General features: G+C 45.0%; 1 protein-coding gene across 2 annotated transcripts in view; it reads right to left on the reverse strand.

Moving 5' to 3' along the window:
* Positions 1–25,010, reverse strand: part of cntn5 (contactin 5) — a 151,011-nt gene that overhangs the window by 32,800 nt on the left and 93,201 nt on the right. For both annotated transcript variants that reach the window (XM_035525504.1, XM_035525503.1), the window contains exons 6-9: positions 21,823–21,918; positions 13,947–14,150; positions 8,341–8,443; positions 4,578–4,759 (exon numbers count right to left, since the gene is read on the reverse strand). In XM_035525504.1, the coding sequence (XP_035381397.1) occupies positions 4,578–4,759; positions 8,341–8,443; positions 13,947–14,150; positions 21,823–21,918 (585 nt within the window). The remainder of the gene's footprint in view (positions 1–4,577; positions 4,760–8,340; positions 8,444–13,946; positions 14,151–21,822; positions 21,919–25,010) is intronic.

Consider the following 25,010-nt stretch of genomic DNA (forward strand, 5'->3'; position numbering starts at 1 on the left):
AAGAACTCATTTTGATCCCTAAATAATTATAATTGTTTGGTACTCAGTATTGATATTGCTGGTAATGTAAATGTGTGTTTGAATCCCTGAGATCTGGATACTTTCTGCAATATCATGACAGTCTTTTTTAAGTCTTTTTTAAGCGCCAAGGTCTGGCGGTGCTTCTGCAGCAGGTCCAGGTTCCGTTGTAGAGCCTGTGCGAATTTATTCTATGAGTCATGCACAGTGAGACCATGAGCTGTAGATTCTTCTAGTATTTTTGTCAGTTCATTAATTTAGACATTAAAAAATGTTGGGCTTAGACATCAGCCTTGTCTCACTTCACATTCCTGCTCGTTTATGGCCAATTTCTACTCTACACTTATCTCCTGTGTACATTGACTTAATGAGATAATATGTCATACCCCTACACCGTATTCTCTAATTTTGAATAATAAACCTTGTTGCCAGATGCAATCAAAAGCCTTTTTAAAGTCTATAAATCACGCAAATATTTTACTTTTATTTTGGACAACATATTTATCAATTAGGGTGTATGATGTATGGTAATTTGGTAAAAATCCAATTTGGCTTCTACTCAGGACATTGGTCTTAGGTAAGTAAGTTCAAAAATCTAGAATTCAAAATGTTACACATTAACTTCCCCAGATTACTGTTCACACAAATGCCTCTAACTGTTAGGGTCGAATTTCACTCTTAAACCTCTCTCTCTCTCTCTCTCTCTCTGCCTGCTTTCCCTCTTTTTTATGTCCCTCTCTCCCTTTCTTCCTATCTCTCTCTTCTTTAATGCGTTACTGGCATGACCATACACATTTAGTGCTGTCAAAGTGTTACTGGTATGACCATACTCGTTTAGTGCTGTCAAAGCGTTACTGGCATGACCATACTCGTTTAGTGCTGTCAAAGCGTTACTGGCATGACCATACTCGTTTAGCGTTGCTAAAGTGTTACTGGCATGACCATACTTGTTTAGCATTGCCAAAGTGTTACTGGTATGACCATACTCGTTTAGCGTTGCCAAAGTGTTACTGGTATGACCATACTCGTTTAGTGCTGTCAAAGTGTTACTGGCATGACCATACTCGCTTAGTGCTGTCAAAGCAGTGCTGCAGCAAAAACAACATGAATGAACCTATGCGGTTTTAAGGAAATCAGCATCTCTGCTATATTTGAGCAGTAATTATATATGTGAAAACAATGTAGTTATTAATAATTAATTTGAAAGAATACTCAAGATGAGAAAAGTAAAGAAGTGAAAAGAAAGGACAATAAATAAATAATAAGGAGAAGGATATAATGAATAATAATGAATAGTTAAATAATGAATAGTTAAATAATGAATAGTTAGATAAATACATAAAGGTGTTTCCAAACAGGGCAGTGCAGTCGTGTGTGCATATGTGTTTGTGAGTGTGTGTGTGTGTGTGTGTGGAGGGCTACTCACTGTCCTTCATGTTGTGGCAGGTATCTATCTACTGCCCAGCGAAAGTGCTGTAACCTTCCTTTTCTCCTAGTAGGATGGGCAGTTTCCCAGTATAAGATAGACAGCTAACGTTGGGGTGTATCATCTCAAAATGTTTTGTAAATATTTTCATCTCAAAAGTAGATTTGACACATTTGGTCGAATCGTTCACATTCAGTCAGAAAGTGCAGCTCTGTCTCTAGTGTCATTGTTGGTAGAAGTGGGAATCACTATTTTGCAGGCAGTAATTAATAACGTAGCCAGTATAAATATAGGCATTATTTAATAGACCTTTTCAAAAATTTGGAGTAATAGTGGAAATTGGCCAAAATTAACTCTACATGCATTGTTTGTTGTTTTCCTGTGCACTAACAAAATTCAGTGTGCAAACTTTTATCTGGGTGTTTGTTCCATTGGTCAAAATTTAGATTTGACAGTGGCCCCCATACCTTACTACTATACAACAGAATTTGTCCTATAACAGAATAAAAATCATTTGCGCCAAAGTTGAATTGGTATTTGAATGTGAATTTGACATTTAATGGCATAGACTAGCTTGTGTGCTTTCTTTCTCAGTTCATTGATTGCTGGATTGAAGTTTCCAGTTGAACTAATCATCAGCCCTAAGTAAGTGTAGTCTGTGCCTGTTTCTAATGTTTATGTTCCTAATGTGAGGCGTGTTGTCCATGAGATTTGGCTCCTGGTTTGGAAATGATAGTTTTGGTCTTTTTCAGGTTTCCTGCCCAGGCCCAGGTCTGGCAGTACTGCTGCAGCAGGTCTAGGTTCTGCTGTAGCCCCTGCTCTGTGGGGAACATCAGAACCAGGTCATTTGCATAGAGTCTCTCTCTCTTGCTCCCTCGCCTCTCCACCCGTGTCCATGAGAAGCCTGGCGGCTGAGACACTGAAGCTGGGTAACATTAGCCTGGGGGAAGGACGTGTCCCGGCTCCCTCTGAGGGCAGGGACGCAGGGCTCCACGGGCTTTGGCTGGGCCGACCTGGCTGACAGCCACCTGGCACAGCCGGCCGGTCTCACACGGTGGCCTGCATGGTTGACTCTGCCCTCCAGGGCTGAGGGAGCCCTCTCATGGGCCTTCAGTGGAGCTGCGTGAGGGTGGATGAGTGGGGGCTGGGTGGAAGGATAGATGCGGAGGTGGGTCTGGTGAGTCAAAGCTGGAATCCATCAGACACAGCAGGACACAGCAGTTAGGGGAGACCAGCAGCAACACCCTGCTGTGTTACCCTTTAAAATGTCTGGACTTCTGGATAATAGAATCACACTCAGAATATATAAATACAGGGTATATAATAGCCAAAGGGGTAAAAAAAAAAAAAAACAATATATATATATATATATATATATATATATATATATATATATATATATATATATATATACACACACACACACACACACACACACACACACACACACACACACAGACATATATATATACACACATACACATTGTTCCACAGATGTTTCAAACTTCCAGAAAGTGGATCTAGTTTATATTAGAAAAAGTTTTTTTCTTCTGAGATATATATATATATATATATATATATATATATATATATATATATTTAAAACGATTAAAAGACATGTCATTAAAATAAAAGCTAAGTCCATATATGAAGACAAGCTCCATAGACTCTACAGCATTGGTGAATGCTCCTATATCAATTCATTTTATAACAAATAATATTACATAGGACTAGGCTTCATTTTAGAGGAAAGACAGAAAAAGGTGAAATATTAGAGGCTTGTGTTCCATGACTAGTGTGGTATGTCACTTAATTTTCAATAGGATATGGCTCCAACTTTCCATAAGATGGTCCGGTCATTTTAAGGTCGTTGTTCAGAGAACCTCGAGCAGCTAGGAGCATGAATCCTTGGCGATTATTTACAGCCGAAGCTCAGTGAGGAAGATTTGCATGGCTCAAGTATTGCTTTCTCCTACATGGTCAAGCAGATCTCGTTCGAGCCGGAGCCTTCCCTGTTTAAGGCGTACGTTACCGCGCATCTCAACAGAATCTCTGATGAGGATGCAACAATAAAGGGACCTTGAAGACTGGATGAAAACAAGTGGCTTTCTCAGGATTGCAAGTACGGTGAGGCTGTGCATGAAGCTGCCATGCACCAAAGCAGATGATACAGATGGGGGGAAAAAAACCAAAACAAAACAAAAAAACCTTTCATAAAATGTCATAAAATGTCATCAAATCTGAGCCAATATGTTATGGATTACATCAAACATGCTGGTAGAGAAATCCCTGATGCCTGAGACCAGTTTTAGATCACTGTCTGTGTCATCATGGGGTTTGGGAGAGAAATCTGGGTCAAAAACAGAAAGATTTTTAGCTAGAAAGTAAAACTAATGGTGTAAACCCATGACATTAATTGGCTAAAAGTCATTTCTGAGCAGAGCTATTTTTCATGTGAATACCTTTGCTTTAATTTATTCCTCGGAGGAGAAGAACAGTGACATTTATGCGAAAAGAGTGAGGACAGAAGTGAAGAGAAAAAACCCCCAAAAACAATTCTAAGATGAAGCCAACAGATTCAGCCTTTGGAACCGACTTCTGCAGTGCATCTTGGGGAAATTAGCTAGTGTTCAAAGTGATACAGGTTCTATTATTGTATGAAACTTTTGCGAAGTAAAAGTTGAAAACATCAAAGATTTGTACTGGATAAACTGAACGCATCAGGAGAATAGAACAGGTGTTGATCTCTCTCAGTTGATCTCTCATGGCCTTTGTCTCTCTTGGTCCATCCCTCTCTCTCTATCTCTCAGGTTTTGACCCTCACTGACTGTCTCCCTGTCCCTCTCTGTTTTTAATTCAAGGCAGCTTTATTGGCATGACTGTATCATGTACAATTTTGCTAAAGCAAATAGTTTGAGATGAAAATGTCTCTCTCTTTCTGCCTCTGTCGTTCTCCCTTGCTGCATCTCTTTGGTTTTTTATGCTTTATTTGCATGACTGTGATTATACAACTTTTGCCCAAGCTGTACAAAAGTGATGTAAAAAAAAATCAATATTTTATGATTTAACAAGCAACAATAATAATAAATAAATAATAAATCTCTCTCTCTCTCTCAAGAGTGGCGGTGCTTACTGTACACCTGCAGGTGTCCCCGGAAGGTGGTGCCTCCCCGCGAGTTCTCCGCCTTGCACTCGTAGCTGCCCGAGTCCTCCAGCTGGACGCTGGGGATCTCCAGCACGGCCTGGGACTTCCGCAGCCGGGCCTTTTTCGGGATGTTCCCGTTGATCTTCCTCCAGGTGATGGTCGGGACGGGGCTGACGGAGAACAACCAGGAGAACCGTGTGAAAAAAACACAAAATGAAAAAAAAAACAAAAACCCAACATGTCTAACTGATTTATTGCTTTCTTGATTAAAATCTGATTAGGTTAATTTATTTTGCAAGCCCTTTGTACACTGAAGCAGGTCTTAGAGCACAGTAAACCCTAACCCCTGTAGCACTAAGACCCTGCAGGGTAGGCGTTTACCCCCCTGGCCCTTCTCTGTGCAGTGAAGAACTATAAAAACCTCACATTCGCTTCTGCGCCTGAAACCGTAGGTCGCCTGAAAACACCCACAGCGGAAGAGGCTGCAGCATTTGCCAAAGCCGGAAATAGTGGCGCAGGCCAGGGACTCACCGATTACCACGTGTCACAATAAGCTGAGAGATGGCTGCGCAGATAAGTGTATTTGGACACTGTCATCCATCCGTGTTTGCGGTGGCCAGGGCGGACGTGTGTGATACGACCTCCCGGGTGTGGGGCCTATGCACAGATAAGCTGCTCTATCAGACACCATCAGTGGCGACTGACAGCTTTCCGAGGACAGAAATGCGATATGCCACTCCCATCAATCACCCTGTGGCGGGAGCGAGAGTAGCGCGCGAGCGCCGCGGCCTGCAAACCTCTTAACGCACACCTGCTACACTCCTGCACAGGCTGCGTCTGCAACCAGACGAGTCTGAGCTTAAGGAGGAATTCCTAAGTGTAGGACTAGGTTTAAAACAGAAGGGGGAAACGCTTGAATTTTCTGCGGGGCTGGAATATTGGGGGGGTTTAGACACGATGTGATCGACTGCTGAAACAATTGTTGTCGTTGTGGTAGTTCCATTCTCGTTTGTGTTTACGGTGCATAGACATGGCCTGAATTGAAGGTGAAGGATCCATTTAGACGTAATTAATTGAATTTGGAGTCTCAGCCCTGTAAAACCGAAGGCTATTCGTCAAAAGGCTATGGCAGTATTACCAAGTCCTGGTTCCTGGGTTCCTCAGCGGTGCCTGGACCTGCGTGTTCTTACACAACTGACTTGGCTTACATATAGAAATATAGATGTATAATGAATTACACCAAGTTACATTAGCAAAACAAAGAGCTTGCTCAGTACAGGTGGAATGTATGATCAGCAACAGAAACATGGCACTGTAAGACCCGACTGTAAGCAAAGGATTTCAGCACTGATTTTCATCCATGTAAGCGGCACCTGGACTCGGTAAGGAGGGCGGCGAGCACCTCTGCCGTCTCTGTCGGGGGACGCGTGCACTGCCACGAACTTTCAATGCCAAAGCGCTTTACAAATTAAGACAATAATAATCCGAGTGCTTGGATAAAAGCATGCAGAGTCATTATGGGGGTGAGAGCGCGTTACACAGAGGTTCCTGTCAACTAAATGCCAGCCCAGATGAAAGGCAACCCTTCTAGGAGTCCTGCCAACAGTTTTATGGCTGAACAATAACGCAGCTTCGGTTTTTGAAAGTGTTCGACACAAAGCTGGCACAGGCAGCCTTTCTCACAGACCACTTCCAGCGCGATGGCTGCTCTACGGATAACAAACGGCGCGGCCCCTTAACCGCCACACAAAGACCCCTCTTGACCGTCCGGGGGCCTCATACATACTGATTGGCAAAAGACTAAAGGCAATTCTAAGTTTCAGCCTCAGCCGCGGCGGCTATATAAAGACTGACATTAACTAATAAGGTGCACTGATAAATCATTCATTTGAAGGCAGCGGGGTGAAGGGTAAAGATCGGCGGACAAGTCCTTTCTAGCACAAAGCCATCAGCCCCAAATGGGTCTGGATGACGAGGCGACCAGAAACGAGGTCCACGCATATTGAGCCGTTTGCAGTGCGGTGTGCCGGCGTCCCGCCAGGCGTGACCAAGGCACGGGAGGTGAACAGCGGCGTGCAGGGGCCGTCTATAGGTTTAAGCGATGACTCAGCATTCTAATGTGGATAATGATTTTGTAAATGAATTTTCCTTGCAAAGAGAGCTCTCAAAACGTACTGTAAACAATTACAGGGTGCTTAGAGCGGTGGAGATTAGGAGCTGTTTGCTTTTAAAGACGCATGTTGAATCTGAGCGGCGCTGAGGATTGGTGACATGCCATTGTGAATCAGACCTGTGTTGTTTTATGCAAAGTGCTCTGTTTTTGCATCACAGATAAAGCGAGACTCGTGAAATTCAGAACAAATAAGCAGTTAACATGTTCCATCATATTTCCATATGTCCATAAGTCCATAAGTCTAATGCCTTACATTGTCATAGTGGGACACAGAAGTATATGCTGGCTATGGCGATATCATGAATATATTCGGCTGATGTCGGAAAAGACTCATCTGGATGCTGCTGTCCGTTTAACTCTTCCCTAAATCTACACCACTGTAAAATGTACATGACTGCACAATCTGAAACCAGAAAATTCTACGATGTCAATGAAATGTTTCTTTACATAGTGACTTTTTTTTTTTTTGAATGTTTGACACTGTTAAGCCCTGAGTGTGTCTACAATGAGGGAGAAAAGATCTTCCGTTAATGAAGGTGGGGCTCAGAAAAGACACGACAATTACTAGAACATCAGTGGAAAAACCATCTGCTTGTGCTGTTCATGCCGGTTTTGATATCTCCCATATTCGCCCGCGTCTGGAACATATCCCAACTAATGTGCCCAGCTTTCATTCCCTTTTATGTGTTTGTCTATTGAAACCTTCCAGAAAAAGAAAAACCTTCCTGAAAGGAAAAAAAGGGGTCACTGTGCCAGGGTACGTTCGTGAAAGCTGCTTTCAGCATCCCAGACTCGACACGCGTGCCCAGAGGGCTCGAGACGTGACCTTTGGCCCTGGATACTCCCAGATGGGAGCAGCTTGGGCCATGGGGGGGACTTTTAAACACTGCTCCAGTGAGGGCCACGCGGGGGAGCGGCTGGACGTGAGCTGGCGCTGACCGGGTCGGTTTGTCATTGAGGGATCCTTGGCCAAATGTGGAGGTAATGGAGATGAAAAGCGTTTTGCGAAGCCTTGTGCGCAAAGATCTTTGTTCACATCTCTTCTCTCTGTCTTTCTGTCTCCCTACATCTCTCGCTCTCTCCAAGTCTTCCTCCACTCTCTGATCTTTTTACACTCTGCAACTTTAGTAGAAGATACTGCTTCCCTGGGCATGGATCCAGCACCGTTAATAACCCAATAAGAGAAATATTTCTTCTGGTGTGTGTATCAATTGCGGCACGTGGATCAATACTTCTTGATTCTCATTTAACATCAGAAGCGTCTCCGGCAAACATAGTCCTTCTGGCAGCGCTTCGATTCGGGAGGCAAAGCCCAGGCCTCCTGGAAAAAGCCAGGGCGGAATAAGCGGGCCACAGGTAGGGGTGTTAACGCAGAGCGCTGGTGTGGCATTTCATCTCGGCTTAGCTTTGCGCGTCGCGTGTGTCTGGCAGGGTGTCACCTTGAAGGAGACGGAGGGACTGACGGATGAGACGGAGGGGGAGCCGAGAGTTAGCTGAGAGGGGACTAAGATGGGACTGAGAGGGAATGGAGCGGGAATCGAGAGGGAATCGAGAGGGAATACCACAAGTGCAGCTTACTTTCCGAGGGCAAAACATTCTAGTCGCACTGTCACTCCTTTAGCAGCCAGGACTGTCGGTGGGAAATGCACCTCGATTTTAGGCTCGTATTCCCCCATTATACCTATAAGACACACACACACACACACACACACACACACAGAAAGTTGGACATATATAGATCACACATGAACACACATCTTTGTTTCTGCGAAAAGCTTGAAGATCAAAGCAAAGCAACGGATGGTTAAAGAGACACTTTAGTACGAGGTCCTTGAAAATACCCAAGGATTGCCATGGTCCCAGACCAGTGCTGCTGCCCACTCTGCCATGTGACCAAGCGATGGCCACACCCCTCTGGTAGTACTGCAGCCAGAAACGCCAGGAGTTGCTCTGCCCTTCAGCTCCATGACAACTAGCTGGAGAACAGCTGCACTTCCCTTCTGTCTGAAGGCTCTGTGCTAACGCTGCTGCCTCCAGCCTGAGGGCTCTCTGCTGCCTCCAGCCTGAGGGCTCTCTGCTGCCTCAGTGATTGGAGCAGCAGGTGCCAGAGAGTCTAAATCACCAGTTTCCTGCGCACATGACTGTCACACTCCCCACCCCTCCTGCCCACTTCCTTCCTCAGAGCACCCGGGCGCCCACCTAGATGCTCCCAGTAACACCTGCCTCATTAATTAAGTGTCAAGGCAGAAAACATGTGTTCCAGATATAGAAGGAAAGAGGGTAGGTGCTTTGTGAAATTAGTGCGAGGTGCCTCTGCTCGTGTATACAGTGTACGAAGTGCTGTAGCATTAAATAAAAGGTCAGATAGTAGATTGGGAAATGATGGTGTGCAGATATACAGAAAAACACAATTTTTGCATTCACAGTGATAAGAATGACCAAAAACAGTTCAAGCGGCTTTTTTCCAACTGGTTTGATATGGTAATGTGCACCTGTATTCATCGTCATTAGCGATGGCCAGTATCTGTACTGTGTACTGATGGCCAGTATTTGCACTGTGGTAACCACATCCTTCAGTTGCTGTTATCCTCTGTAGGCTAAATGAATTACACATTCAACAGAGGCTGTAGGCAAGTAGAATGTTTTTTTTTTCCAGAGCATAAATAGCTCTGGAAAACAACAATAACAACAACAACAACGATGACAAGGACAACGACAACAGCAACGAAACGACAACAATGGCAGTCAGCAGTGTAAGCGATTGCTCCGGAGCCCAGCGGCATCTCAGCTGCCAGGTTTATCCCTGGCAGCTTGATCCGGAGGTCACGCTTCCTTTTGGTATTCATGCGTATGACAGGGGAGACACCTTCCATATCTGTGTGCTGAGAAGGATATGGGCCCAGAAAACAATGTTCGGATTGAGAACGCTGTCATTCCTGGGCCTAATGATCCGTCTTATTAAGGAGAAACGCAAACTAAGAATTTTACACAGGAATATGTTCGATCGCCTTTGATCGGAGCAACGCTGTCGATGCCGTCAGGACCATCAGTGCATCCATGCTTGGGAATGTGTGATATAGTCTGTGTGTTCTGGGAACGAGCTCAGCTGGACATACGGGAACTTGGACGGGGAGGAAGGGAGTGTCAGTGCTGAGATGCAGACTGCAGTGTGTGCGCAGGACGTTTTTAAGAGAATGACAGAAGGGAACAACGCCCACCCCCCCTCCCACGCAACCACTTCCAAACCCCCTTTCAATTTCAATCTCGATCTCCCAGCTTGTTACACATTTATGGCTTCAAAGCAACCCTCCGTGTATAATGAATTTACAATATTTTACCGCTCTTTGCAACCACATGTTCGGCCCATATCATATTTAATGTCTGGAGGGGCTGAAATTGATAGGAACGAAGCCGGGACAGGCTGGCCTGAAACAAAACACAGAGTGCACTGGTGTTGCTATGCCTATTTTCAAATCACAATTTAATCCATTTATTAGGATGAAATAGGACGGTGTGGTGCAGAGCAATTTTCCTTTTCTTTTGTTGTGCCATGCAGAACAATTACCTGATGAAAGTCCAGACATCCATCAGCAGCTCAAAGCTTTTAAATCCTGCAGCTGATGAAAAAACCCATTACCTCATTGCCGGGCTTCACGTCTATTTTCCAATGATTAAACCGAACCAAAATACCTTTAGCAAAAAACACAAACTGGAGCAAGTCCGAGGGATTTTATTCCCCACCTTCATGAGAAAACTTGATGGCGGAGAAATTCAGTGATGTTTTGGAATGTCCAGAGTAAGGTATTAAAAAAAACAAAACCATGATAGAGATTTTAAGGTAAGAGAATGTAACAGCCTTTTGTAGTAAAACAACAAACCCAGGAAAAACACATCAAAAACACGGGGGAAAACGTGTGAAAATCAGGTAAGAGTCAAAGACCAAAAACCAACAAAGGCATTCAACAAAATAGACTAGACAGGGCAAAAACATAGTCAAAGATCAAATATGAGAAGTTTGCAGGGAACGTTGGGAAATGGGAGTCCTTAGGATCCAGAGCGGCCATAATCATTTTCCCTGCTCAAGTTAGACAAATGTGCAACCAGATGGGTATTTAACTAAGGCTTTCCCATGTGATCAAATAGATTCAGAGTCACAATTTACACTAGCATCTATATCCTATATCTGTCATCAAATATACATGCTGTCCAGATTTATCATGTATCCTGCGAGTATTTGAGCATTTGCATACTTAACATATTCCTGCCCTCGAGCCTGGACAACATTGTGACGAGGCGAAAACCTGCATAGCGTTAAAGAGCATGCAGAGAAAGTGCCGCTGGAGGCCTCAAGCATTTTTACAGCATGCTCCCGACATCACCACGTGAATCGTGCCTCTTTCAGAGACTGCTGCCACCTCGGGTCGGTCGGCGGTGGAAAGGAGTGGAAAGGAGTGACCTGCCCATAGGTGTGCTCTGGTTCTCTTGCTTTGGGCCCTGAACGACTCCAGGAGGGCGCTCGGTTGAGTTAGCCCTGCTGGACAAGTACTGGAAATGGATTGCGGAATCTATAATGTCAAACATATATATATAAAAAAAAAAAACTGGGTATGATGATGAATAAATATGCTCTGTCCAAAAGAGTAATGCTGCTTTTGGGCACCATAAAATATGTACCTGCCAGAATTTTTTGTCATGCAACAATTTCTTCTAGGTCTGAACCAAATAAACAGCAGGGAAAACTCGAGCTTTTTAGAACGAGTCTTGGTGTTTTAAGACCAAGATCACTGTGTTCTGGGTCCAAGTGAAGGAAGTCCTAGAACGCAGGCAATGCCAAAGCCCAAACGCGACCACGGCAGACGGGTGAGGGATTACGAGCCTGATCGTGAGAACTACGAGTTTCACACGCTCCTCTGGGAGTTAATTGTTTACATCTACAGTGCGTCTCTCCTAGAGCGAACCATCATGCTGGCGGGGGGGGAGCAGCCCTGGGCGATGGAGATTCGTGAGTGGTGCAGTCGGGCACAGTTGTAAGCTGGGCACCTTTGATTAAGCGACGTCGTGCCGGGAGGGAGAGAGGCGCTCCTGCAGAGAGCGTCTCCTCGCGCTAATTAGCATTCCAGCTGGAGAGGGTGCCGCAGGCTGGGTGCAAACCCACGTGTGGCTTGAACCCACAGCCGCACTCCACCTATACGTTACCCGCAGCTATTAGCATTACTCCTTGCAGTTCCCTCTCCCTTGTTTGATGGTCGCCTGCTCCAAGGGTAGTGGTCACAGTCACGGTGAACTGATTTTAACAAGTCGTGGCTGCAACGTGGCGAGATGGATTGCAAAGGGCATCCACAAAGGTCGAAATGTCGTACGGGCAAGCGTGCATTTTTTTTTAAGACAAATGTTTATGTTGCTGCTATTTTTTAAAGGCTGGTGATACAGAGCAATTTTTTTTTCCTCCATTCCTATGGGTGCTTTGTTTTAGATGACCAGAGCCTGCATCTACCAAAAAACATTCGTTTCCCCTAGCTGTTAATTCTGTTCAGTAATAAATACCATGTAAACCAACGCAGTGGGACAAATGCTATCCGTGCGGTAATTTCAGGGCGCACAGATCACGCAGGGTGGTGAGATCATCTGGGCCTCTAGTGTACTGGGGACATTTTGGTCGAAGCGGGAGAGGCAGCTGTTCTGGCTGGTGCTTTGGGTTCATTCGGTGGTGCCAAAGCAATTTTCAGCTTTCTAGGCCATGGATCAGGCAGGCGTTTGGCTGTGCGGGCCTCTCGCGCGAAGACTGCCAAGAGGGTAATGCGTGTGTTGGATGGGCAGGACAGATAGAGATTTCCATCAGCTATGCTCATGTTCCGGGTGACCAACTTCTCCCTGAACTCATTCCTCTCCTCCACAAAGCCCATGTGGCTGTTCGCAGAGGCAGCTGACATCAAGGGCTTTCAACGCAGCCCTGCTGCCTGTGGCTCAGACACAAGCCACCTGGATTTTCAGTCTCTTTCTGCCTCTCCTTTTTGTCACTCACGTTCTCTGTTGACTTTTTTCCCCTTCGTTTACGCCTCTGTCTCACTCTCCTTGTCCTTCTCCAGCCGTCTCTCTCTCTCTCTCTCTTTCTGACTCAAGCATCTACCTGCACGTGCATTAGACTAGCGCACAGGCTCGCACTTCCCGTCCTCTCTATGAGACATCCGCGTTAGCGCGGTAATGCAATTAGCATTCTGTACGCAGCCCGGGGGGGTGGGGGGTTGGCTCCTCGCAGCGAGGTTTAGCAGATCCACCAGTCGATGGGGACGCCAGGGTTCGAACAGTCGGGGAGGGGGTGCCGGCCTTGCTGTGGGGGGACAGGGTGCGGTGAACGCCCTTTCAGCTCAGCCGCGCGCAAGCCCTGCTTCAACACAGGGGCGCAGCCGTGGCGGGCGGTGGACGCTCGCGCGTGTGGTCCGCACAGGAGAGAACAGCAGGGAGGGGTCCATCCCTCCTCACCACCCCAGGGGTGGAGGCTATAAAAAGAGCCCTAGACCGTGCCTGGACGTGACTATTGATTCGGTTAATTTTATGCGGGGAAATGATTTCCCCGGTGGCCACTCGCACTGGAATGCATTGTTCGCAGCGAAAGAAGCCCTAACGCTAACGATAAAGCACCTTGTGCTATCTATTTAGGAGCGCTGTTTTGAATTCAGGGCACTTTTCCCATTGGTGCTAGATCCTTCAGGCTCCGAGACAGAGACAGAGACAGAGACAGACAGAGCGAGAGCGAGAGAGAGAGTGAGAGAGAGAGAGAGAGAGAGAGAGAGATCACCTACAGATCTGAGCAATGCTGAAATCTAATTACATCACTTTTCAAAGAAAGGAAGAAAGTACTTGGACACTTGCAACTTTGAGACATACTTTTGATATGATTTATATTTAACCAAAGCTGAAAAAAAGGCTTCTATTTTATTTATTGATTTTTAAAATGCTTTGTGCGTGGTTTTACATTGTTATGTCTGTGCAGCAAAAGCTGAAATGACAGAAAGCCACACGCACTATAAGGCAATTACGACTTCTACACAATCATAAAGCACCGCAAATTAATTTTATTGATTCATCAGTTATCCGCCCTTAGACCCGTCCCTGGCAACCTGCCAGGCTCTTCCAGAGCAGGTGAGGTGTCGAGGATGGGCTGCGATGCGTGCGCGCTCTCTCACCGTCGGTTTTGAGTGTGAGCGGTGTGGGCGGGCTCAGGACCCTGGTGCTGGTCACCGTGTTCTTCACCAGGCAGATGTAGCTGCCCACGTCCGAGGGCTGCACCTTGGAGATGTACAGGTTGCCCGTCTCCTGCGAGATGAAGCGTCGGCTGTCCTCCGCCACGAACGACGGGAACTCGTTAAACACCCAGCTGTAGATTATCTCTGGGGGGTGGGTGGGGAGTGAACACAGATGAAGAAAGAAAGAAAAGACAAGGTCGATGAGCCGAGGTCAGGCTCGCCACACACAGGGGGGCATGGTCAGCACTGACAAGCAGGTGATGTTTGTTAATTTCGTGCCTCTAATAGATACAGCGTAGCGAACATGGTTCCATACACCTGTGCGTGGTGTCCTTGTTATCCTTGTACTGAGGCAGTTATTTTTGGCTCTGAACACAAAACGGCTCCAAAAAATAAAAAAAAATAAAAAATCGACCAATTACGGTTTCTATCTTTCTTTGCTCTTAAGGTACGTGGGCAGCGCCTGAAACAATGGCGGCAGGGAATGTGCACTGGATAGAAACGAAGATGTCAGAGAGAACGGCGAAAGTATACGCCGCGCTGCTACACACTGCGCTCTGGAGGATTCACAAAATGGAACAACTCACCAACCCGGGATCAGCGCGAGTTTAATCTGCAGCATGCACACAGCAAACAAGGCTTGCATGACTGCTCTGGACACAGCCTTCTCCAGATTTCACGTCCGCCGAGTCCCAACAAAAAAAAAAGAAGAATTTGGCGGGGAACGTTAAAGCCGGATTTCGTTTGAGGTTCACCGCGAGAAACGGCGCTGGGACAGAGGGTGTTTGGTGTCGCTATTCCCCAGCGCATAGAGGCGGGAGGCATCTTTGTTAAGATGCGCTGTGTCATTAGTAAGAAGTCGCATGGCAAACACCAGCCCGGGTGACATTACCTGAATTGCTCCAAGTACTGCCTCTTTTCAGTAACTTTGCGCCAGATAAATCTCGCCTTTTGTGCTGTTGGCCGTCGACGGCTGTGCCGACTTCCTCTCGGCTCAGCTGAGGGCACTGAAGACTGGGGGCGTCTCAGGCGCCATCATCTAGAGGGACTAAATGATTATTTTCCCCCCCTTGCCAAACCGATTTATTCGCAATATAATTATCGCATGAATTTCATACCCCATTGATTTCTTTTGCATATCAAATGCACGCGCCCATCCAGGTGCAGTATTTTAGGGATGGTGATTAATCACTGGAAAACTGCGGCTCTTTTAAGAGATTCAAGTTCAATTTTTCAGACACAAGGCCCTATGTCACCTGAATAAACAATGAATATTTATCTCATAAACAAAATTCAAAAGGACTCCGTTGTGAGAAATACCTGGCTAGAATGCCAAGCGCTATGAATCACAGAGTCGTGGTGTGTGAAGCTTTCGAGCTCAAGGCTCCTGTGATCCTCTAATGCTGTTTTCCCCCTTCCATAATTCCTCTGGAACTATCAGAAATGCCACGACTAACAGCTATCTGGAAGGTACAATTATTGTTCATTATTGTACTGTGAATGCAATTTCTCATCACAGCGGGGTGACGCTAAAACTTCTAAAGTAACCGCTGTTCATTTTGCATCTCTACATTCCTGTCGTGCGCGAGGACTCGTGCGTACCTGTTCGCAGCCACCAGAGTAGCTGACGAGGGAAGCCGACCCTGGTAACGTTGCAGCACTTGCTTTAAATTAAGCGGAGACGCAAGAACTAGTGATAGTCGAGCGCAGAAAAACGCTTTGGGACGGATTTGGATGTCAGATCATGTTAGCCACGCATCAGTGAGCCGTGCACGCGATACGCAGACAGTGACTTGGATTTCTTGTGTCGATTCTCAGAACACCGCGCGAGAGGAGAGGTCACAGTGACTTTCCGCTGAGCAGTCGAAGAGCTATTTTTCAGATCTTAGGTGCCAACACAAACAGCCTCTTCTACATTTTGGTCCCTGTGCAGTGGAAGACCAACCAAATTGAGAGTAATATTCTGTTTACATCTCAGTGAATCCAAATTATTTTCAATTACTTTACCACTTTAATTTTTACAATCATCTTCCCATATTAATGGAGCTGAACCCTCCTACAAGCCATTATAGCAAATGAAAGACAAATTAACCTCCATGTCTACTTATGAGTCTTAAAATAAATGTCATTTAGGTCCTCACTTTCAGATCACCCCAAATAGTAATTAACCTTACAGGCAAACAGTTAATAGATAATGTAGTGCTAAATGTATCGCTAAATTACCATTTTCCAGCTTATTAGATGTCAAATATATGCCTTGTGTTGCCATCACTCCTGTAGTTGACCTAGAAGGAAATTAGCTATGATTCACACTCATTAACAATTTATTTGTTATGTTTATCGATTATCAAACTATCATGGGTGTCATTTCCTCTTTGGTACAATCTCAAGTAGTTCTTGCAGTAATCTCTCTCTTTCTCACTCCCCCCACCCCCCTTCTCTCACTCTGTTTCATGCTCTTTCACCCCTCTCTCTCTCACTCTCCCCTCACTCTCTCTCGCGCTGTAGGAAAGCCATGAGAACACTTGGCCCGAAAGAGAATTAATATTGGCACTTTTACCACAGACCATCTTCTGTAACACTGAGGGCTCTAAATAATGTTGATTATCCCCAGGTCCACGTTTTACAACAAGCATCAAATGAATGCTTACAGGAAATCGTTAGACCTAAAGTGACCTGCTTGCGAATTACTCAGCAGGTTTTTTTTTGTTTTTTTTCCTGAGAGCCAGCATGGCGACACACATGAAGGAGCCAAAGCAAGAAGTGTCATAGCAAGACCTGCTTGTCCTATGGGTCAGATGCAGATGAACAAGGCTGAAATTTTGGACACCCCAGTGCACCCTATTGTCTGTGTGCCAGACGGACAGGCAGTGTGTGGGCCAGCTATGGGTCCTGGCTGTAAAGTGCACTTGGCAAAGGGCCCTCATGGGAACGTTACAATAGTGGGAGAGAGCTGAGATGTGGATGGATGATTCACGGCCGAGGGGCAGAAACGGAGCTCGCACATGCATCGATCCGGGCGAGAACGACATTATTGCGAGAATTTGAGATCGCGCCACAATAAAAGCGCTCCGGCCCACTGCTGGGGCCCGTACGAAATAATTGTCTGCGTGGGACTCCTTTTCATTTCTAATGATCCGGTAAATTTGAGTCCCCGCTGGCTGGAACCGCACGCCATCGACCGGCCGGAGAAGGATAGGTTAACGAGCAAAGCCAGCCCACCGGTTAGTGGGGGACAAACTGCGCAGGCCCTCTTGGGCGTCTCAGGTGATGCCTGCCAGGGTGCCGCTCTAACGAGGCTCTGGCACGGTCAGGACGGGGTTAGCGCCAGAGGGAGGAGCGTGTGCGGCCCGCCGCTGAGTTCTGCCTGGTGCCCGGGCAGGAACGACGGGAGAAATCGATCCCACTTTACTGTCCGGAGTGGTGGGGCTATGAAATAATAAATTGCTATGATCAGGTGAGGCGGTACGAGCAGAGGCAAGCGGGGAGAGGCAGCCTCGTCCATGCTATCTGGCCAGTGCAAATAAATCTCAGAGAAGGTGAGGCGCGGATAAGGGCTGGGCGCGGGCACAGGATTTACGGCTCGCGGTGCCCATGGGAGAATGCGTTTATGCTGGCCAGTTTTCCTGTCTTTTTCCCTCTCTGGCGGTATCCTCGATTAATGATAACTATGTCACTCCACTCTGCATCAAGGCTACGAGGCATCATAAACTGGTCAAATTGTAAAAAACAAACCAATTATTCAGGGAGGTGGGTCGGTTTCACCTGAAGGGGTGGGAGCGGTTAAATAATATATCTCATGCCAGTCTGAATCTGAGCTACGGTGGCTGCACGTGCTGAACCAAATTCTCTGCTGTACTGGGGAGGAAAGTGGTCATATCGCCCCCTACTGTCTGCACTGAAAATAGTTAGCATTGTACCCCGATCGTGATTTGCTTTAAAAAACCCGTTTAGAGATATTATAATGTCAATAGCAGACATCTTACCTGATATCATATCTTATCAAAGGGGAGGTATCTGCTCTCATCCTTGCTCAGATCGAGCGTTGGCCGCAAACACGTCTGAAGCAGCACAAGCGCATCTGTAATCACGAGTCGTAGCAAGGTCAAACGCATCAGGTTGGCAGCGTTACGAAATATGGCCAAGCTCATTAGAACACACGGAGGATTGGTCAGCTGGCGTTGCCGTGAGGATTCCACCAGACAGACGCAATGATGTCTTTCTCTCCCTTTCTCTCCCGTCTGTGTTAGTGCGAGCCCTCAAAATGTCTCTTATCTGATAGCTTTTGTCTGCTGCGGTTTCTGGCTATTCGTTTCTGCGCTGCGGTGTCGGACTGTTCGTTTGTGCGCCGCTGTTCCTGGCTGTTTGTTTTCTGGTCCACTGTTTCTGTTTCCTTTTGTTCTTGTTTACTCCTGTTCCTCTGCATCTCGCCCCATTTAAGACACAATTACAGAGGCCACCAGGAGACAAGCGCGAGAGATGTAAGGAGCCAACAAAAGGAGAGTGTGCTCAGAGACAGACAGAGAGAGAGAGAGAGAGAGAGAGAGAGAGAGAGAGAGAGAGAGAGAGAAAGATAGAAGAGTGAGAATGTGAGAGAGAGAGAGAGAGACAGAGAGAGAGAAAGATAGAAGAGTGAGAATGTGAGAGAGGCAGAGAGAGAGAAAGATAGAAAAGAGTGAGAATGTGAGAGAGAGACAGAGAGAGAGAGAAAGATAGAAGAGTGAGAATGTGAGAGAGAGAGAGAAAGATAGAAGAGTGAGAATGTGAGAGAGACAGAGAGAGAAAGAAGTGAGAATGTGAGAGACAGAGAGAGAGAAAGATAGAAGAGTGAGAATGTGAGAGAGACAGAGAAAGAAGTGAGAATGTGAGAGAGACAGAGAGAGAGAAAGATAGAAGAGTGAGAATGAGAGAGAGAGAGAAAGATAGAAGAGTGAGAATGAGAGAGAGAGACAGAGAGAGAAAGATAGAAGAGTGAGAATGTGAGAGAGAGAGAGAAAGATAGAAGAGTGAGAATGTGTGAGAGAGAGACAGAAAGAGAAAGATAGAAGAGTGAGAATGTGAGAGAGAGAGAAAGAGAAAGATAGAAGAGTGAGAATGAGAGAGAGAGAGAGAAAGATAGAAGAGTGAGAATGTGTGAGAGAGAGAGACAGAGAGAAGAGAATGTGAAAGAGAGAGAGAAAGATAGAAGAGTGAGAATGTGAGAGAGAGAGAAAGAAAAGTGAGAATGTGAGAGAGAGAGACAGAGAGAGAGAGACAGAGAGAGAAAGATAGAAGTGAGAATGTGAGAGAGAGAGAGAAAGATAGAAGAGTGAGAATGTGAGAGAGAGAGAGAAAGATAGAAGAGTGAGAATGTGAGAGAGAGAGAGACAGAGAGAAAGATAGAAGAGTGAGAATGAGAGAGAGAGAAAGATAGAAGAGTGAGAATGTGAGAGAGAGAAAGAGAAGAGTGAGAATGTGAGAGAGAGAAAGATAGAAGAGTGAGAATGTGAGAGAGAGACAGAGAGAAAGATAGAAGAGTGAGAATGTGAGAGAGAGAGAGAAAGATAGAAGAGTGAGAATGTGAGAGAGAGACAGAGAGAAAGATAGAAGAGTGAGAATGTGAGAGAGAGAGAGAAAGATAGAAGAGTGAGAATGTGAGAGAGAGACAGAGAGAAAGATAGAAGAGTGAGAATGTGAGAGAGAGAGAGAAAGATAGAAGAGTGAGAATGTGAGAGAGAGACAGAGAGAAAGATAGAAGAGTGAGAATGTGAGAGAGAGACAGAGAGAAAGATAGAAGAGTGAGAATGTGAGAGAGAGAGAGAAACACCCTTTTCAATCTATTAGCTAAAATAATATTTTGCCACTCTTGTCACACAACAGTTTAATGTGCTTAACAGTCCAGTAGTGACAATTTTCCTTTATTTCCACAATGTTCAGTTTCCTATTTTATTACTATTTTCCAAATTCTGTAACCCTAGCGTTGGCAATACAAACGTATCAGTATTTGTCCTGCCAATAAAGCACTGTAAATTGAATTGATTTGAATTGACTTGAGAGAGACAGAGGGGGGGGGGGGGGGTAGATAGGGAAACAGAGAGAGAGAGAGAGAGACAGAGAGAGAGACAGAGAGAGAGGGGGGGTACATAGGGAAACAGAGAGAGAGAGAGAGAGAGAGAGAGAGAGAGAGATCACAGAGAAAGAGAGGAAAAGCCTTTAAACAAAAATCCAAATGACCAACTTCATCTACTAGGCTAGAAGAAAAACCTGTAGAAGGAAAAATCTATAGAATAAAAACCTCTAGAAAAAAACATCTAGAAGAAAAATATATAGAAGAAAAATTTCTAGAAGAAAAACCTCTAGGAAATGAAAAACCTCTAGAAGAAAAACCTCTATTCCAAATCAACCCTCTCAAACACCGAGGATGAGAACAAAGCAAATCATATCCTATCTTGGAAAAATGAAATGCCACATCAGAACAAACTCAAATGTTATTGACTACTTGATCATGAATAACGCTTAGCAAATGACCTCAGCAAAATTTAAAACAACAAACAAAGGCAAACCCTATCAAAACACAGAAGGAGTGACCATAAGCTGGCCAGTGAAACAGAAAGGCACAGGTGGCCAGAGAGGCCAGGATTTACACCCACTGTCAGGAGAGACTGAAACTGGGAGACACTTTGTCCTTTCCTGTCCAAAATACAAATTGCTTCCCCCACATAATTACTAACAAAATCCTTACCTTGCCCATGGTTGGCTGATATGGAGGTAAACACAGAAACTGTAGTTTTAGGAGGACAATTACAAAACTGCCATGATCAGGTGAGGTGACAAAACTGCCATAAGATCAAAGAAGACACTAACAGATACAATAAAAATTATTTAGATGGTTTGTAATCTAATGTCCTTTTCTTGGTTACTGTTATTGTTTAATTAATTATACTTAATTTTGGTTCATGCTGATGTTCTACAATTTTTAAATGTTTATTTTATTTATTTATTTTCTGTCCTAGAGAGAGAGAGAGAGAGAGAGAGAGAGAGAGAGAGAGAGAGAGAGAGAGAGAGAGAGAGAGAGAGAGCAAGCAAGACAGAGTTCCTCAAGGTACTTTCATGTTCTTAAACCAAAGTTTTGGCAGTACAAGTATTAATATTTGTCACGCCAATAAAGCAACCTTGATTTTAACTGAACTGAACTGACAGAGATAGAGAGAGTATGTAAGAAAAAGTATGTATATACTATATATAGGTATGTATATAAAGTATATGTATATATTTTATAAATATCTTTTTGTAAATTTAGCCAAATTTGAAATTATTACTTTTATTTACCAATGTTGCAATGTTTTATTGTTGCTTTTTTGTCATTTTTGATGTTGATTGTTCATGTAATGCTTTGGCAATGTTGTTCTCATAACAGTCATGCCAATAAAGCTACTTTAAATCTTGAATCTTGAGATACTGAGTGAGAGTGAATGAGAAAGAGTGAGTGAGAGAGAGTGATTGAGAAAGAATGAGTGAAAGAGTGAATGAGAGTGATTAAGGGGGAGCGAATGAGGGAGAGTGAGTGAGAGAGAGAGTGAGGGAGTGATTAAGGGGGAGTGAGTGAGGGAGAGTGAGAGAGAGAGTGAGTGAGGGAGTGATTAAGGGAGAGTGAGTGAGAGAGAGAGTGAGTGAGGGAGTGATTAAGGGGGAGTGAGTGAGGGAGAGTGAGTGAGAGAGAGAGTGAGTGAGGGAGTGATTAAGGGGGAGTGAGTGAAGGAGAGTGAGGGAGAGTGAGTGAGTGAGAGAGAGAGTGATTAAGGGGGAGTGAGTGAGGGAGTGAGGGGTGGGTGCTTACCTGCTGAATGAGGAGGAGGAGTGCACATGAGTACTACTCCCTGACCTTCCCTCACTGACACACCTCCTCTCGGTCGACTGCTAAAAACACCCAGATCTGTGGACACACACACACACACACACACACACAGAAGAGAGGGGGTTTGAAGGGGGGACAGAAGAGGGGAGAAAAAGGTTCGGTTGATAGCCTGCAGATTAAGTGTTGAGGAGTGCATATGTGACTAGCTGACGAGAGGCAGAGGAGCAGACGGATTCGGCATGTGTGTCTTCCCCGTGGCTCAGGCTCCGGCTCTGAACTATCGTTTAAAGTTGACCTCCACCCATTGGCAGCAGTGAAGGCCTGCCGGTAATTAAAGCCGTTAACCTTGCCCACAGCCATCACTCCCGAGAGAGCACCACAGAATTGCCTTCATAGTGCAAAGAAGTAAAGAATGTTTTTCTCTGTTTGAGCTTCAAAATATTTTGGGCCATTGGGGTGTGTGTGTGTGTGTGTTGGTCCCCATTGACATGTCACTGATCTGCACTAGGCCTGAAGAGCCAAACTGAACACATAAGTAAAACATAAATAACAAACAAAAAAATATTAAATAAAACTAATGTCATCTGCTTCCATAACATTACTCTTATACACTCTCCTTTCTAATGAATCCCAAAACCCACAGACACAGATGCAGCCGTGTTGCTTCTACAAGACTGATCACTGTGTCTATGGCAGAAATTTGCTACAGGAAGCAAAGCCTGTCCATTTGTCATCCCCCTAAGAGTAACCAAATCACAGACAAATGAGGAGACAAAATAAAGAACTCCATGCTGTACATATTTATCATGGCTTCTGGGCATGTTTGATAATTGGGAATGAATTAAATTATGCTATGTTCACATTACAAGCTCTGCTGACCAGGTCCGGGTTTTGGCTCAGATCGGATCCGCCCGTCTTGGCGGTTCATGTCCGTAATTACAAGTCTGTAAGGTGAACACATTGGTCCTCAGAACGTCAATACGATCTTTTCACAGGTCACTTGTATCCCCAGCAGCAAAACAAAAATAAAAAAAATAGTGATGGTATTAAAACCGGCACCATGGACACCCCGGTTCCTCATGCACGCCCTGGAGGATGACAATTCGTTAGCTGTCCACAATCAGTTGGAGAAGGTGGAGAAAACAAAACCAAACATTGCAATGGCTTTTTCCTCAGCTACTGCTGTCACTGCTGTTGATCTCCTCCACTGTGGTTGTGGCGCGCTGCCAGTCCTGGCTGATGACAGCACTAAGTGCACGTGTGTGGGTAAACAAGCCATAAGAATTCTGATCAGGATTCTCATTCCAGTCACTTGGCCATAGATTGGATATGAATCCGACTGGGGACTACATATGGAGGTCAAATCTGATTTGAGAAGGTCGGATTTCTGTGTCCACACAGCTCAGAGCACAAAAATCAGATCTGTGTCACGTTAAGGCAAAATAAATAAATAAATAAATAAATAAATAAAAAGAGAAAAATAGGTTATAAACACATTTAAAACAGTGTAACACTCTTCAGACCCCAATCTGAAAGATTTTCAAATGGCTAATTTTGCTTGTCAAACTAAAACATGTATGCATTTAGGCTGCTGTGCCCAGGAAATACCTGCAACTGAAACCAAATGAGGTACTGGGAGATCATAACTCGGGAGATACTGGGAGATCAGCAACACAGGAGATACTGGGAGATCAGCAACCTGGGAGATACTGGGAGATCAGCAACCTGGGAGATACTGGGAGATCAGCAACCCGGGAGATACTGGGAGAGAGCAATCCTCTAAAAACCTGCTTCTGGAGTGTATTGAGGAGATCACAAGCTAAGGGCAGTCATGCTGGAATACAATGTGAAGAAATACAAATTAACCATTTAACCATTTACAATAATGAAACAAAGGAGACAGAAGGAGAAGGATGAAGCGTAAAAGAGAGAGAGAGCAGAAATGTATAGATTCCAATGAGACCCTGTCCTTCCTTCATCAGGAAAATAACAAGAGGTAGCCAGCAGGAGACCTATAGTCTCTATTACAGCAACAGAGAGATGAGATCTGGGAAATAAAGCAGGCCATGTGAGTGCTAGAGGAGGATGACCAGTGGCTGAAGATGGCTTTATGGCCATAGACGCAGAGACATTCTCCCGCCAAGCCCCGATACTGCAGCTAGACTGATCAGCAACCACCAACCATGGTTAACCTTTTTTTCACAAGCTCCAACACACACATTAACCCTTCCTCTCTCCCGCTACCAGCTGACCCTCTGAAACACCAGCCTCTTCAATGTGATGTGACTAAACCCGTACTTCTATATGGCAGTAAGGTATTCGGTCCAAAAATCTTAAAAGTCTTATCTTAAAAGTAGACGGTAATACAGAAAACCTGCACGCAGAGCAGAACTGGGTGAATTTCCCCCCTCTTTTCCTCATGTTAAAAATAGCTTTGAAATTCCATCCCCCTTATCCCAGGCTGCTATCACCACACGGCATCTGGATAACCTCCTACGCCCACACACTCCCTCAGAGCCATCAAAGAGAACACATCACCTTCACAATACAACTCTCTACAACTTCTCAAAATCCAACAAAATGAATACATTAATAACTGGATCAATTACATTTCTTCAATTAATTAGAATGTTACAAATTATTGAACATGGAATACATTTTAGCAGATTATCTGATTAAAATTTAAATTGCACACTCGGCCCTCCTCAGGGTTGTCTCTATTTCCTTCAAGCTTGGGTTCTCTACCAGAGGCCTGGGAGCTTGAGGGTCCTGCATATTATCTTATGTTCCCAGAACTGCACTCTTCTGGATGGAGATCTCGGATGTTGTTTGAGGGATCTGCTGAGGCCATTCTCCCAGTTCGTGGGTCACAACCCCTAGTGCTCCGGTTACCACTGGAACCTCTGTTGTCTTCAAATTCTACATCTTTTCCAGTTCTTATTTCAGCCCTTCGTATTTCTTGAGCAGTTCTTGTTACTTGATCCTGATGTTGCTATTGCTTGGGATTGCTACATCCATTACTACGGCCCTTTTCTCCTGTTTATCCATCACTACTGTTTCCAGATGGTTAGCCATGACCATTTTCTATGTCTGAATCTGGAAGTTCCACATGACCTTAGCTCATTCATTCATTCTCCACCATTTTTGGGGGTGTATCCAACTTTGACCTT

Source organism: Electrophorus electricus, chromosome 4 (genome assembly GCF_013358815.1).
Source record: "Electrophorus electricus isolate fEleEle1 chromosome 4, fEleEle1.pri, whole genome shotgun sequence".
Lineage (NCBI taxonomy): Eukaryota > Metazoa > Chordata > Actinopteri > Gymnotiformes > Gymnotidae > Electrophorus > Electrophorus electricus.